Here is a 14633-nt window from a genome sequence, read left to right as displayed (position 1 = left end):
AACAGCAGGGAATTATTGGCTCCCAGATCTTGCTGGAATTCAAAAAAGGTGCAAGACTTTAACACTCTATTTGCAGAGAATATGTCCCTCTGTGTGAAGGGAGGGGAGATGAGCAATGAGTGTACTCAATTGACTACTTTGGGTTGATTCTTAGTGTAGCTATTAGCACGCTCAGAATTGTTCAGCAATTAGACACTCAACATTTTATAGTAGATTTGTTTTGGGTTTTTCAAATGCAGGCATTAATGTTCTGTTACAACCAGCCAGAAGGATAAGCTGTTTGATCAGTCACAGAATGTCGCTCAGTTATGTGGTAGGCAGAATGTCTCTTTGCACTGATGGCAGTGTCCTGTTAATGAAGTATATGCTCCTATCGCCAATGCATAGTTGCACTATGGAAGGGCTGGCCTTAATCTGTTATTCTGATGTTTTAGATATTGTGCCATCCCAGGGTAGACCTCTCAGAATTGAAATTGGCAGCAATGTATTACAGCTTGTAATACATTTAACATTCTAACGTTTGTCCTGATGGGAGCAAGACAATAAGCTTTGGAGACGTGTCTGTTTAAATTCAAATGCTCTTTAAATTGTTGAGTCTTGGGTGTGCAGATGAGCAGAGAGATCTCGGTGTCCATGTACACAGGTCCCTGAAAGTTGCCACCAGATTGACAGGGTTGTTAAGAAGGCATACAGTGTTTTGGCCTTTATTAATAGAGGGATTGAGTTCTAGAACCAGGAGGTTATGCTGAAGCTGTACAAGCCTTAGTACGGCCACACTTGGAGTATTGTGTACAGTTCTGGTCACTGCATTATAAGAAGGATGTGGAAACTTTGGAAAGGGTGCAGAGGAGATTTACTAGGATGTTGCCTGGTATGGAAGGAATGTCTTATGAGGAAAGGCTGAGGGCCTTGAGGCTGTTTCGTTAGAGAGAAGAAGGTTGAGAGGTGACTTAATAGAAACATACAAGATAATCAGAGGGTTAGATAGGGTGGACAGGGAGAGCCTTTTTCCAAGAATGGGGACGGCAAACACGAGGGGACACAACTTTAAAGTGAGGGGAGATAGGTATAAGACAGATGGCAGAGGTAGTTTCTTTACTCAGAGAGTAGTAAGGGTATGTAATACTTTGCCTGCAATGGTAGTAGATTCGCCAAGTTTATGTGCATTTCAGTGGTCATTGGACAGGCATATGGATGTACATGGAATAGTGTAGGTGGGATGGGCTTTAGATTAGTATGAAGGGCAGCGCAACATCGAGGGCCAAAGGGTCTGTACTGCACTGTAATGTTCTATGTTCTAAAAGGAGCAGAAATCACTACTTCCTTCCCCTCAGTCTTTCTTTAACTTCCCCCATGCAACTAAAGTTACATTTAGATAACTAGAGCTTTATTTTCAAGACGGTCCCTCTGTAGTTTTAAAAATGAAATATTACGCAAAGGGTAATTCTCGACTGTAATGTTAAAGTTTGCAACCTGGGATCTTGGTTCCTCACATAGATCATGGCTGCTGAGCTTTCATCTAATTTGACTGTCAGCAAAAGTTTAAACGTTCCTGAAACCTGGTGACCATCCTTTGATAGAGGCAAAGGTGTTTTGTACCAGGGTGCAGGTGCAGGAACATTTTAAAGCAATCAGCCCAAGTGCCTGTCAGACAGCAAAGAGTTAAGTATAGGATCTGTTAGTCTTTTCTGGAATTTTCCCCTTATTAATGTTTGGCAAGGGGCAATGCCCATTAAGTATATTTTAGTACACAATGATAATTGTTTCCCTTTCAAGTATGATCCCACTGGCTAATTAACCCAGCTGGTCTTCCCAATAAAGCACGGCTGTTTTAAGGATCTTTGTACCCAAATGAAACTTGAGCTTCAGCCACATTCTTTCGGTTCACATGATCCAGCTCCCTAGCCCAGAGCACACAGCTCCTTCTGGGTTTGTTGCTGTATTCCGGACTGCAGTAGTTCCTCCTTTGATGAGACTCCCGCATTAATAATGCACCTTCAGTCACAGGTTTCAAAGCATTGATATATGGAAAGCATGCTCTCCTTGATCCCAAAGATCTTTCCAGACCCAGCTCTTCCCTGGTCCTGGTCTGGCATTGGAACTAACCTGACACTCAGCAGCTGCTACCTGGTTGGTACCAGGCACAGTGGCACGGATAAGGAGCACCGTTCAGATTGTAATTGCCTCGGCCAGCACCTCTCTCTCATCGGCCGTGCCAGGAGCAGCTCAGATTATTGTCAAGAAACATTGGCTTTCTGCAGAGTTGTATGTTGCAAATCAGCTGAGACACACCCTATGTCCCAAAGTTTTAACTAGATAAGGATTGACTCTGTTTCAGCATTGCAAAATAATTTCTTTTTTTGACTATTTTCCAATTAAAGGCAGCTATATGATTAAAAACAGCATTAACAATTCATTGTTTGGATTCAGTATTCTGTCCAATATTGTTTGAAAGTGCTTTTGAAACACTGGTCCATATTTATGCAGAATAACCTTGATTATCCGGGTGGGCGGGGTGTATTTTGTTTGGATAACTGATTGTTCGTATAACGTTTTTACGGGACCTTGAGATCTTGTTCGGATAATCTGAAATTTGGATAATTGATGTTTGGATAACCAAGGGTGTTCTGTACACAGCCAGGTGGCTGATTAACTCAGTGGCTGGTTTGAAATACAATGATGCTTGCAGGATAAGTTTAATTGCCAAGAGCAGCTGAGGTTACCATGAAGGGCTCCCTTTCTCTACCTCTGCCCTTGCCTGAGATAGTGACCCTCAGGTTAAACCACCAGCAGTCATCTCTCTCTAATGGGAGAGCAGCCCTCTGGTCTGTAAGACTGTCGCAATGAAGCTCTATATGCCATATGACCACAGTGTAATGTGATTTTAGTGAGTTTGGTGCTTTTTTCCAATTTAATTTCTTCTCCTGTATCTCCACTCCCCAGGTTCTCTCATCCAATGGTCCATGGGAACCCGAATCCTCCTACCACTGGTATTCCACACCCAGCCATTGTGAACCACCAAATCAAGCAAGAACCCATTCACAACGAGATTGAGCACATGGACATGTAGGTTGTCAAGTTGAAGAATTGCTGGGGAATTTCTTGGGAAAAGCACTGGTTGTTCAAAATTTTAACACTCGGTTTAGCAGTTGTTTTTTTAGGCAGGTACATGGAGTTGAGCTAGGAATAAGTCAATGTCTAATTGGATGTTGGAAGAAGCTTGAGGGGCTGAATGGCCTCTTTTGTTCCAATGCTGCATATCATGTTAGGAAGATGTCTAAATTCTGACTCTCCTTTCTTGATGAGGAGGGGTGGGGGAGGAGGTGTCAGATTACAGAGAGAGTGTTATTCTGTGCTTTAATTATTGCTTGAACCATGGGACTGATTGAAATTGGTTAGATGTACCTTCTCGTTTTTGTCTACAGAAAACCTCACCACGAAACAAGGAAGGAACAAGAGGCCAAAAAACCTCACATCAAGAAGCCTCTCAACGCCTTTATGTTGTACATGAAGGAGATGAGAGCAAATGTGGTGGCAGAGTGCACATTGAAAGAGAGTGCAGCTATCAATCAAATCCTCGGCAGGAGGGTGAGTAGCCAATAGAGCGATAATCAAGCGCAGCATCTCCTGTGTTTTGTGACCTGGAGTTGGATATTTATTAGATTTGTGGCCACACAGTGCTGGCTGTTAAATGCTAAGTGAGCTGGGCAGGGCGTGTTTTCCATAGATACATCCATTTCACTCTCCTTTTCTGATCTGCAGCCGTTCATCTTCCTGCTTGAGTGCAAAGATAAGAACACATAGCAGTGCTGGCAAGTATTGGTTGACCATCCCTAATTGCCCCTGAACTGAATGGCTTGCTAGGCCATTTCAGAGAGCAGTTAAGTATTAACCACATTGCTGAGGTCTGGAATCGCAAGTACACCAGACCATGTAAAGATGTCAGTTTTCCTTCCCAATAACCCGTCCTCTGTTACCTCATGTAAGACCCTGGGGCTGATCTTTTGTCAAACGCCATGAGCCTGATGTGATTTGAACATGCAACCTTCTGATCTGGAGTCAGACGCGTTACCATTCCACTACAAGCCCACAACTGACTGGGGCAGCATGGTGGCTCAGTGGTTCACACTGCTGCCTCATAGTGCCAGGGTCCCAGGTTCGATCCCAGCTTTGGGTGACTGTCTGTGTGGAGTTTGCAGATTCTCCCTGTGTCTGCATGTGTTTCCTCCCACAGTCCAAAGATGTGCAGGCCAGGTGAATTGGCCATGCTAAATTGCCTCTAGTATTAGGTGCATTAGTCAGAGGGTAATGGGTCTGGGCGGGTTACTCTTCGGAGGGTCGGTGTGGACTTGTTGGGCCGAAGGGCCTGTTTTCACACTGTAGGGAATCTAATCTAATCCAATAATTGATGATAGCTGTCATTGCCACCTTTACTGAGACTCACTTTTTATTCCAGTTGAATTCAGACTCCACCAGTAACCAATGAAGGTTTGGAAACAATGACCCCAGTATATTAGTTGGATCCATTAGATTATAGTTCAGTGATGTTACGACTACACCACCATTGCGTGTTCACAGTTTATTGGGAGTGGCTCCATATTCTAGTGTAATTCATTTTTAATATATATTTTCTCTCCCTCACGTTTGCCCCAGTTGTGTTCCTGGGGGTTTCAGTCCATAACCACCAACCCTGCTGCCTTGCTCCACACCTGCCTCGCCCAGTCAAACAGCTTTTATCCACACCACCAGTACTTCAAAATTGGCAACCAAAGGTGTTCAAATAAAATAATACAAAATAAGCGGAGGGGGAAGTGTCCGCCTAGTTGTATTGTCAATGGGCTGTTAACCTACAGACCCAGGTAATATTCTAGGGGATCTGGGTTCAAATCCTGCCACAGTAGATGATAGAATTTTAATTCAATTTTTTTTTAAATCTGGATTTAAGAGTGTAATGATGACCATGAATCCATTATCCAGTGTCAGAAAACCCCATCTGGTTCACTAATGTTCTTGAGGGAAGGAAACTGCCATCCTTACCTAGTCTGGCCTACATGTGACTCCAGACCCACAGCAAGGTGGTTGACTCTGAACTGCCCTCTGGGCAATTAGGGGCGGACAACAAACACTGGACTAGCCAGCGGTGCCTTGTCCCGTGAATGAATAAAACAAAACACTCGATCTTCTTTAATGATTCTGGGATGTCTCTTCTGAGTGACATACGGCTGACTTTAATTCCTGAAGACTCCTGGAAAATATGCATCATGTCGGCAACAGCCTTCATCACTGTCTCTCTTTCGCTCTCTAAACCATATCAGTGCTGGGCATATTTCCAGCGAGTCAGAATTGTGCTCGCTACTCTGTTAGGGAAGCCAACATTGATGGTGTAAAGGTAAACCACAGGAAATTGGCCATAGGTCATCAAAAGTTCCTGTGCTCACCCATTGACATTCCCACGAGAATAATCCCTGTCTTTCATTCCTCACACAAGTCACTAGTGTCAGTTTTAAGAGATATCTGCCCCTACAGTTACCATTGCCTCTGGCTGTCCTTCTTTGTTCTGTCATTTGATACATAACGAGAAAAAGTGCCTCTCATGACCCCCCTTTTTAGGTTTGACAAGTTTTCACTGCAGGCTGTATCTGAAGGGTATGTATGAGCGACAGCCTCCTTTATTATAAAAGGGATGAATGCAGAGGCAGAGAGAATTGAAAATGAATCAAAGGAACTGTTGTCTGAGGAGCTAACAGTACATGCCGCAGTGACACGGGGGAACATCAAGTCGGCAATTCAGTTTCAATGATTTATTTCCAGCAGATCTCCAGTTCCTGCCATTGGTCAACAAAAACGTCCATTTTAGGAGTGCATTGTCTTCCTGACTCAACTGGATTACCTGATTGGCTGTCAGGTGTTTCTTCCCATTTGTGGCATCTTCAGAATAAAGAAAGGAGACAGTTTCCAGTAAAATAATCTTTCAATCGACACTAGTGTCCACAAGTGTTTGCTGTGATATTTTGATTTGTCGGTCAGTGGGTAGGAACAGGAATTGGAGACACTTGTTAGAAAGTGTATAGGTTGTGGATACAGTCTCATGTATGGAATAGGCTGCCAGAGGAGATAGTGGAGGCTGGTACAATTACAACATTTAAAAGGCATCTGGATGGGTGTATGAATAGGAAAGGTTTAGAGGGATATGGGCCAAATGCAGGCAAATGGGACTAGATTAATTTAGGGTACCATGGAGTCGGAGTGAAGGGTCTGTTTCCATGCTGTACATATCTATGACTGTATGGTGATTCATATTCCGTTCCCATTTTCTCTCAACAGAAACAGAAATTGGGTTCATTTGCAGGTGAGGGGGCAGTGTAGACAGAATATTGAGCAAGAGTCAGTGTGTAGTGCTGGAAAAGCACAGCTGGTCAGGCAGCACCCGAGGAGCAGGAGAATCGACATTTCGAACATAAGCCCTTCATCGGGATTGATGCCTCATTCCTAACGTAGAGCTTATGCCCAAAACGTTGGCTGTCCCACTCCTCGGATGCTGCCTGACCGGCTGTGCTTTTCCAGCACCACACTCTTTGGCTCTGATCTCCAGCATCTGCAGTCCTCACTTTCTCCTAGAGTATTGAGCAAGGTCAAGTTTACACTCCGCCTTATGTATGAGCAGGGTGCCTCGTGATGTGTTGCTAGGCTACGGGCCTGCAATTGTATCGATTCCTTTCCGCCAACGAAATGATTCCTTTGCAGTGAACTGTGACAGGAGTAGGCCATTCGGTCCCTCGAGCCTGGATCATCCTACAGTAGGATCGGACTCCAGTCCCCCTCCCCATTAACCTGTGAATGTTTGAGTAATCTCCTCCTACCTCTTCTTGTTACAGTGGCACGCTTTGTCTCGCGAAGAGCAAGCGAAGTACTATGAACTGGCACGCAAGGAGCGGCAACTCCACATGCAGCTCTACCCCGGCTGGTCTGCACGAGATAACTATGTAAGTTTCTAGTGTTTCTATCTGGGCACTTCCAGAGGCCTTTCATCCCTCTATGAGGGAGTTCGCAGTCCGCATAGCAACAAACTTCCAGCTTGAAATAACTCAGCTTCGCGGGTGCAGAGAGTGTTATCTTTATGAGCATCAGTTATGCCTTTATAAAGCACTCTCTCCTGTTCAAGCTCATTAAGCCTAAGCCAATAGGTGACATCACTGGACTATAAGTGTGAGGTTCACACAACTCCGAGTCCCATGTGGCTTTTAAGTTTGTTTTTAATCTTCTTTATGACTTATTCAGCTCATTTGTCAATATTTTATGATGTGACTCTGCAGCTGTGAATCATTTGCAGCCGGTGCTTGTGTTACTTTGCAAAGTCTCGGAGTGACTACTCAAAGGAAATTGTTTCCAGCCTCTCCAGTTGGCATCTGTGTCAGTGCTGAAGGACAAGTCTTGCTCAAGGAACATTGTGCCCAGTGGATTAGTGGCTGCAAACCTATGAAGGACGAGAACTGGGTGTAATTTCCCCATGCGCTTGCTGTCAGCACAGTCAGTGGGATTGACACGTGTTTGCAAATCAACAGCAAACGCCTCGCCAGATATCAGGGAGTGGCTGATTCCTCAACATTCAGCTGGCACGCTGGTCCATTATCGATCAGCAGGGATGAAAATCCCAAATAAAGGGCGAGTATTGGCAATGCTGAAGCCAATAGAGAGAATGCGGGAACAACTCAGCAGGTCTGGCAGCATCTGTGGGGGAGAGAAACTGAGTTACATTTCGTGTCTGGGATGATGGTTCTTCTGAGGAAGAGTTATACTGGGCTCGAAAAAATTAACTCTGTTGTTCTCTCTCCACGGATGCTGAGTTCTTCCAGCAATCGCTGTGTTTGTTAGGGAAGAAAATCTATTGGGTTCGGTTCCAGGTGGAATAGCCATCCTTGCTGGTTTCAGGTGATGGTGATGGAGATTGCGCCAATTCTTTCACTGTCTTTTAAACTGACAAAGGTGGAGCAAATCCTTCCCTTTGCTCTATCACTTTTCTCCTTATCTTTCTTTCCTGAGGAATTTGACCATTTTTAATGACATCACACAAGATTCACTTGCCTTGGCTACGGGACTAATTATTTACAAAGATTTTGGCAGTTACATTTTTGCAAGTTGTTCAATCACAAGGTGAAAGTAAAAGACCCCCCAATATTGGCACATACAATCACCAAAGTTAGCGAAGAGGGCATTTGATATGCTTTCCTTTATTGGTCAGAGCATTGAGTATAGGAATTGGGAGGTTATGTTGTGGCTGTACAAGATATTGGTTAGCTACTTTTGGAATATTGCATACAGCTCTGGTCTCCTTCCTATGAGAGGGTTGTTGTGAAACTTGAAAGGGTTCAGAAAAGATTTATAAGGATGATGACAGGGTTAGACAGTTTGAGCCTTAGGGAGAGGCTGAATAGGTTGGGTCTGTTTTCCCTGGAGCTTCGCAGGCTGAGGGGTGACCTTATAGAGGTTTATAACATCATGAGGGGTATGGATAGGATAAATAGACAAAGTCTTTTCCCTGGAGTGGGGGAGTCCAGAACTAGAGGGCATAGGTTTAGGGTGAGAGGGGAAAGGTATAAAAGAGACCTAAGGGGCAACATTTTCATGCAGAGGGTGGTGTGTGTATGGAATGAGCTGCCAGAGGAAGTGGTGGAGACGGCAATATTTAAAAAGCATCTGGATGGGTAAATGAATAGGAAGGGTTTAGAGGGATTTGGGCCGGATCCTGGCATATGGGACGAGATTAGGTAGGATATCTAGTTGTCATGGACGAGTTGGATCGAAGGGTCTGTTTCTGTGCTGTACATCTCTAAGACTATGACTCTATGAATCCATCCCTCCCCTCAGTAAGCCATGGGCCGTGAGGCTGGTTACAGACATTCTACGAGCTGTCCAACTGAGACTAACCAATTGGGGGTTGGTCGTGAATCCTTGCTGGGGTTCAACTACTCCCACCTCCATCTAACTGAGGGGTTTTGGAGCACCGAGAATCGTTATAGTGGAAGCTGAAGCCCCTGTTCATTTCTATCCAGATTGCTCTACGTCCTGCCAATCTGTCACAAGTTGGATTTTGACTCCAGTTTAACTCAGGCAGATGTCACAAAACCACATTGCGCAGAATTAAACCCTGGGCATAAAGCAATGTTTGAAATCAAATCAAAATAAAGCCATTTGATTATGTCCTTGCAGAAGGTCAAAGCCACGTTAAAAAAAATCCAGTATTAAATTTCAGGCAGAAGCATTCTAAAGGGGAGGTTAGCATTTTAAACAGGTAGAGTTCCAAGGACATTTCATCCTTTTCCCAGATTGAGTCACACCCACTATCTTATTGTGAAGTTGTGAATAGATGCTCTGTTAGAAAGCTATTGGACCTTGGCTCCCTATGTCTCCATGTCATTTGTTACAGTACCCACACTGTAATATGAGTCTTGTCACAAAGCACAGTAGACACTTGTCACACTGTTTTAGACTGAGGCTTGCTTTAATTGGTTCTGTTTTTCAGTGACAAGACACGTCAACCAAAGTTAATTTGCATTTGCAATTTCTACATATGTAAGTGAACTGACAATAATTGAACTTTCACTTGTCTTCATCCAATTTCTCCTGAGCTTCTTTTTTTGCTTTGTCTTGATTGATGAGAGTCATCCAGTGCAAACGTAATATTAAACTTGTATGGAGCACTGGTTCCGCGTCAACTGGCGTATTGCAGGGAGCTCAGGGCAAGAATGCTTTTCGGAAAGATGTGAAAGCATCAGAGAGAGTGCAGAAAAGGTTCACAATAACGGTTTCGAGGTTAAGGAACTTCCGTGATGTGAAATTTAGGTTGTTTGCCTTGGAGGAGGAGAATTGCTAGTAGTAGTTCTCAAAATCAGAAGGAGTCTGGGTGGAGTAGAGAGGGAAAGGTATGTTCACGTTGGTGGAAAGATTGAGAACACGAGAGCACAGATTTAAGATGAAAGAACCAATGGAAAAATTAGGACAATTCTTCAGACAGCAATCTGAAGGGCAGTATAATATTGATGGGGAGGCAGATTCCATTGAGCCATTCAAGAAAGAATCAGATTATTATCTAAAAAGGGAGAATGGGGAAGGCCACTGAGAGAAGCTTGAGGGTGAGGCAGGAGGTAAATTGTTCCTTCAGCAAGTCAGCACAGCCTACAATGGCTTTCGGTGCTGTTGAGAGTGTGTTGCTGGAAAAGCACAACAGGTCAGGCAGCATCAGAGGAGCAGGAAAATCAACGTTTCGGGCCGGAACCCTATATCAGGAATGGAGGGCTTCAGCCCGAAACGTCGATTTTCCTGCTCCTCTGATGCTGCCTGTCCTGCTGTGCCTTTTGAGCAACACACTCTCAACTCTGATTGCCAGCATCTGCAGACCTCACTGTCTCCTCTTTCTGTGCTGTGCCCATCCTGTGAAGTGCTTCATTGACTGTGAAGCACTTTGAAACAAACAATGGTTGCTAAAATCACTGTGTTAGTGCACATCTTTTTTTTTCCATTTCCCTACACTGCGTACCTGGACTCTGCCAATGAGGAACAAAGTTCCCATTACGTACCTTGTGCATTGTATATCTTGTGTTGTGCATATCTTGTATCTATGTGATTGAAACAGTATTTATAATGACATTATTGATAAAAATTGGCATTTGGCAGTAGCACAAAGTTGGTGATAATGAATTGTGAATGTTAATGATAATCAGAATGGAACGCTTGGCCATTTTGTACTGCCTGCCAAAACAGGTGTCACCCCCACTGTTTTTATTTTGTGGGATTGCATACAATTGTTGTTCCGTTTGTATACATAACTGATCTATAAAATATCTTGAATTTGTTTCAAATGTTGAAGGGAAAGAAGAAGAAGAGGAAACGTGAAAAGATGCAGGAAACCACCTCAGGTAAGAATTAAAATGATATTATTACAAGATATTGTAACTTATTTCAACAAAACTTTGTACTTCTATGAGAGCTCAGTAACAAGACTGTCATTCATTGCAATCCTGCTGCGTTGAATTGATCTCCTTTCTATCCAGTTGTTTGACAGTGGGAATGGGTTTTCTGAAACAACTGTTAGACCCCTCTCTTAGCCCCTTCCCGACTGCACTTTGCATTCTGAAATCAGACAGAGCAATTTTTGAGACTGTAGCGGGTTCATGTGCAACTCTTAACAAAGCATATCTCTGACTGCTTCTCTTTGATGGAGAACCTTAGAATGGAGTGTCCATCCATTTCAGTATCTTCCTGAGCTGCAGCAGTGAGATGCCTCCCACACAGATCTTATTGGGCAGTTTCATGTGCTGTGTTCGTCCTCTGGGTCTCATGACTTCAATCATACCATGCATCACCCTTGACCTTTCACCTCTGGAGCATGTCTGTCTCCTGAACAGACTCAGTTGAGTAACACTGCCTGTTTTTGAGGGAGTTTTGATGTCAGAGGTCATTGGGGTTGGGATAGTGATGACATGTGGGGATTTTGTTCTGTGTGAGTTTCCCTGCTGAGTTATGTGGATGGTATCTAATGGGGTCATACTTTGAAATTTCTACAGTGACATGTTGAGAGTTTCAGCTGATTCAAGCAGAAGAACATAATGAATTGTCCTATTCATAATTGCATTCACACGACATTAGTTCTTTTGATCCTGTGTTTTGCCACAGAAATTATACAGCAGCTTCACATATCATTGGAGCAGATTTTCACAGAGTTATGGAGCTTTAAAAATGACAGGCAGGAACCAGACAGAGACATCGTGCTTCCACAAGTCTAGTTTTTTTTGCCAAAAGAGGAAAGAGATCTTATTTACCACGAGAGGGAGAAACTCAAACTCACCCAACCAATTTGAACCTGATGCTGAGTTCAAAGAAATCCCATTTTGACTGTTGCAAGTACATTTAATCACAAAGTGGAAATCAAAATTGATAGAGTTGGTGTAAATGCAATTAAAGAACAGTTAAAATCTCGATTACGGCCATGAGCTGAAGTTCTTGCATGCCCCTGCTCTTTAAACTTTAAAAAAAATTGTAACTGGCAGTGAGAGCTGAGAAAAATAAGCTGTTTGCAGACTGCTTTGATTGACAGGTGTATGTTGGAAAGAAAATAGCATCTGGTCTGCAACGTCAGGAGAACACTTTGTTGACACCACACCTAGGGTGTTATCATTGCCAGTATGAATGCTTGGCTGAGTTTCAACTGTTGTATTTAGCTCAGCAGAGGGTTCTGAGTTCCCTAGGAGAAAGTGAGGACTGCAGATGCTGGGGATCAGAATCAAGAGTGTGTTGCTGGGAAAGCACAGTAGGTCAGGTAGCATCCGATGAGCAGGATCTTTCCTGATGAAGGGCTTATGCCCAAAATGTTGATTCTCCCGCTCCTCGGATGCTGCCTGACCTGTTGTGCTTTTCCAGCACCAGACTCTTGGTCCTGAGTTTCCGGCTTGGTTGGAAAGTTAAAGAAACTTTTGGCTGTCTTTGATGTAGGTCTGAACAGAGATTTGTTTTTGTAAGTAATTAACCACTCGAGATTTGAAAGCTTATAATGGGTTCTATGAATGGGATTTTTTTTCTCTATTAAATATGTAAGGAGTAAAAGCTGTGTTAGATTTTTGAAGGTTTGCTTTTTCTCTCTAAATGACTCCTGAGTTCGGTGGCAGACACCGGCTGAGTGACATGGAGCTTATGAGGGCACACGGGGGTGGATGGGTGCATGAGTAGACATTGAGTTGGCATGGAGGGTATGAGGGTGCAGCGAGTCAGGAAGCTTCTCAATGTGAACTACCCACCTCAGTAGACAAATGCTGACCTATTGTGTCTGTCCATTATTGGCTTCTGACCACGTAGACCTGGTAGCCACAGAACAAATAGTATTCCCGGTGGTCGAATAACTCCCACAAGATGGCAGAATTCAGAAAAGCAAAGGAGTATCTCTTTCCCCTAGCTCCCTTACACTCCCAAATCCCAGCACTCTGTTCAAAGTTGCACTGAGTACTAAGGCGCACTAAGGTGTCCACATATCTGTTCTGAGTTAGCTCACCTCCCCTGGCACAGGGAAAGCAGTTTAAACTACTTTTTTTTAACTAACTTCATCTGCTTTCCAGTGGAGAACTTGCATATCTCTGCTCATGCCTAGACGAAAGTTGGTAATGATAAACTTCAAGAGGACTTTGGCTTTTTAAATGGGCAGACTCTTGGCTGGTGCAATTTAATGCAGAGATGTGTGAAGTGAAACATTTTGGCAGGAAGATTGAGGAGAGGTGACATAATATAAAGAGTCGAATTTGATCAGACATGCTGGAATGGAGAAACGTGGCTGTGCATTTGGCCAAATCATTGGAGATGGCAGATTGAGAAAGTAGTTGAAAGTATAGAGGAGCAGCATAGGGTGGCATGTTGGCTCAGTGGTTAGCACTGCTGCCTCACAGCGCCAAGGACCCAGGTTCAATTTCATCCTCAGGCGACTGTCTGTATGGAGTTTGCACATTGAGCTTGTCCCCATGTGGGGTTTTGTCCAGGTGCTCCTGTTTCCTCCTACAGTCCAAGTTGTTTAGGTTAGAAGGACTGGCCATGCTAAATTGTCCACAGTGTGCAGGCTAGGTGGGTTAGCTGCAGAAAATGCAGGGTTACAGGGATGGGGTGGGATTTCCTTTTGGAGGGTTGATGGGCTGAATGGCCTGCTTCCACGCTGTGGGGATTCTATGATTCTACACAATCCTAGGCTTTATAAATAGAGGAATAAAGTCCAAAGCCTAGAGGTGATGGTGCACCTCTGTAAAACTCTCTGGTTTGGCCTCAGCTGGAGTTTTGTGACCATTTGTGGGGACACCATGTGATGGTTCCATAGAATCCATATAGTGTGGAAACAGGCCATTTGATCCAACAAATTCACACTGACACTCTGAAGAGTATTCCACCTAGACTCATTCCCTACCCTTTCCCTGTAATGCTACATTTCCCGTAGCTAACACACCAAATCTACACATCCCTGGATGCTGTGAGCAATTTAGCATGGCCAATTCACCCACCCTGCACATCTTTGGTCGATGGGAGGAAAGGAGTGCAGACATGGGGAGAATGTGCAAACTCCACACAGATAGTTGCCCAACGGTGGAATTGAACGCAGGTCCCTGAAGCTGTTCAAAGAACCAACCAAAGAATGGGAGGAGAAACTCTTTTAAGCAGCAAGTTCATTGATCGGGAACTCTTCTCTGGAGAGTGTGATGGAGTTAGATTCAGTCAGAGTTTCCAAAAGAGAATTAGAGGGGCACCAGATGAGAAACAAAAGAGTCCTGGTCCTGGGAAACACTGAGAGAGTGGGACTAACTTGTAAAATATTTTTCATAATGCCTGCACTCTACAAGGCAATTGCTGGGAGGATATTGCTCCTCATCAGTGAGCCCAGAACCAGGGAAACACTTCAAAATAACAGGTGCCCCCATTTAAGATGAGGATTTTTGCTTTCCTCTGAGAGTCACGTATGTTTGGAAATCTTGGAACAGAGGGCAGTGGAAGCTGCGTCATTGAATCTGATTCACAGCTGAGTTATACAGAGTCTTCATCAACGAATGAAATGAGGAGGATGGGGATCAGGCAGAACAGTGGAGTTGAAGGCCGCATAATCAGATCTGCCA

The 14633-nt window shown here is 43.9% G+C and overlaps 1 protein-coding gene across 6 annotated transcripts in view; it reads left to right on the top strand.

Moving 5' to 3' along the window:
* lef1 (lymphoid enhancer-binding factor 1) overlaps nucleotides 1-14633 on the top strand; it is a 164222-nt gene that overhangs the window by 99009 nt on the left and 50580 nt on the right. For 3 of the 6 annotated variants that reach the window (XM_087979973.1, XM_043674327.2, XM_043674329.2), the window contains exons 6-9: nucleotides 2944-3066; nucleotides 3426-3588; nucleotides 6876-6983; nucleotides 10862-10913. In XM_087979973.1, the coding sequence (XP_087836099.1) occupies nucleotides 2944-3066; nucleotides 3426-3588; nucleotides 6876-6983; nucleotides 10862-10913 (446 nt within the window). The remainder of the gene's footprint in view (nucleotides 1-2943; nucleotides 3067-3425; nucleotides 3589-6875; nucleotides 6984-10861; nucleotides 10914-14633) is intronic. The other 3 variants (XM_087979974.1, XM_043674328.2, XM_043674330.2) reach the window with 1 other exon arrangement.

The sequence above is a fragment of the Chiloscyllium plagiosum genome, unplaced genomic scaffold, assembly GCF_037043375.1.
Source record: "Chiloscyllium plagiosum isolate Xiang-an unplaced genomic scaffold, Cpla_swu_hap1 HiC_scaffold_36, whole genome shotgun sequence".
Taxonomy (NCBI): Eukaryota; Metazoa; Chordata; class Chondrichthyes; order Orectolobiformes; family Hemiscylliidae; genus Chiloscyllium; species Chiloscyllium plagiosum.
This window is presented reverse-complemented; position numbering and strand designations above follow the sequence as displayed.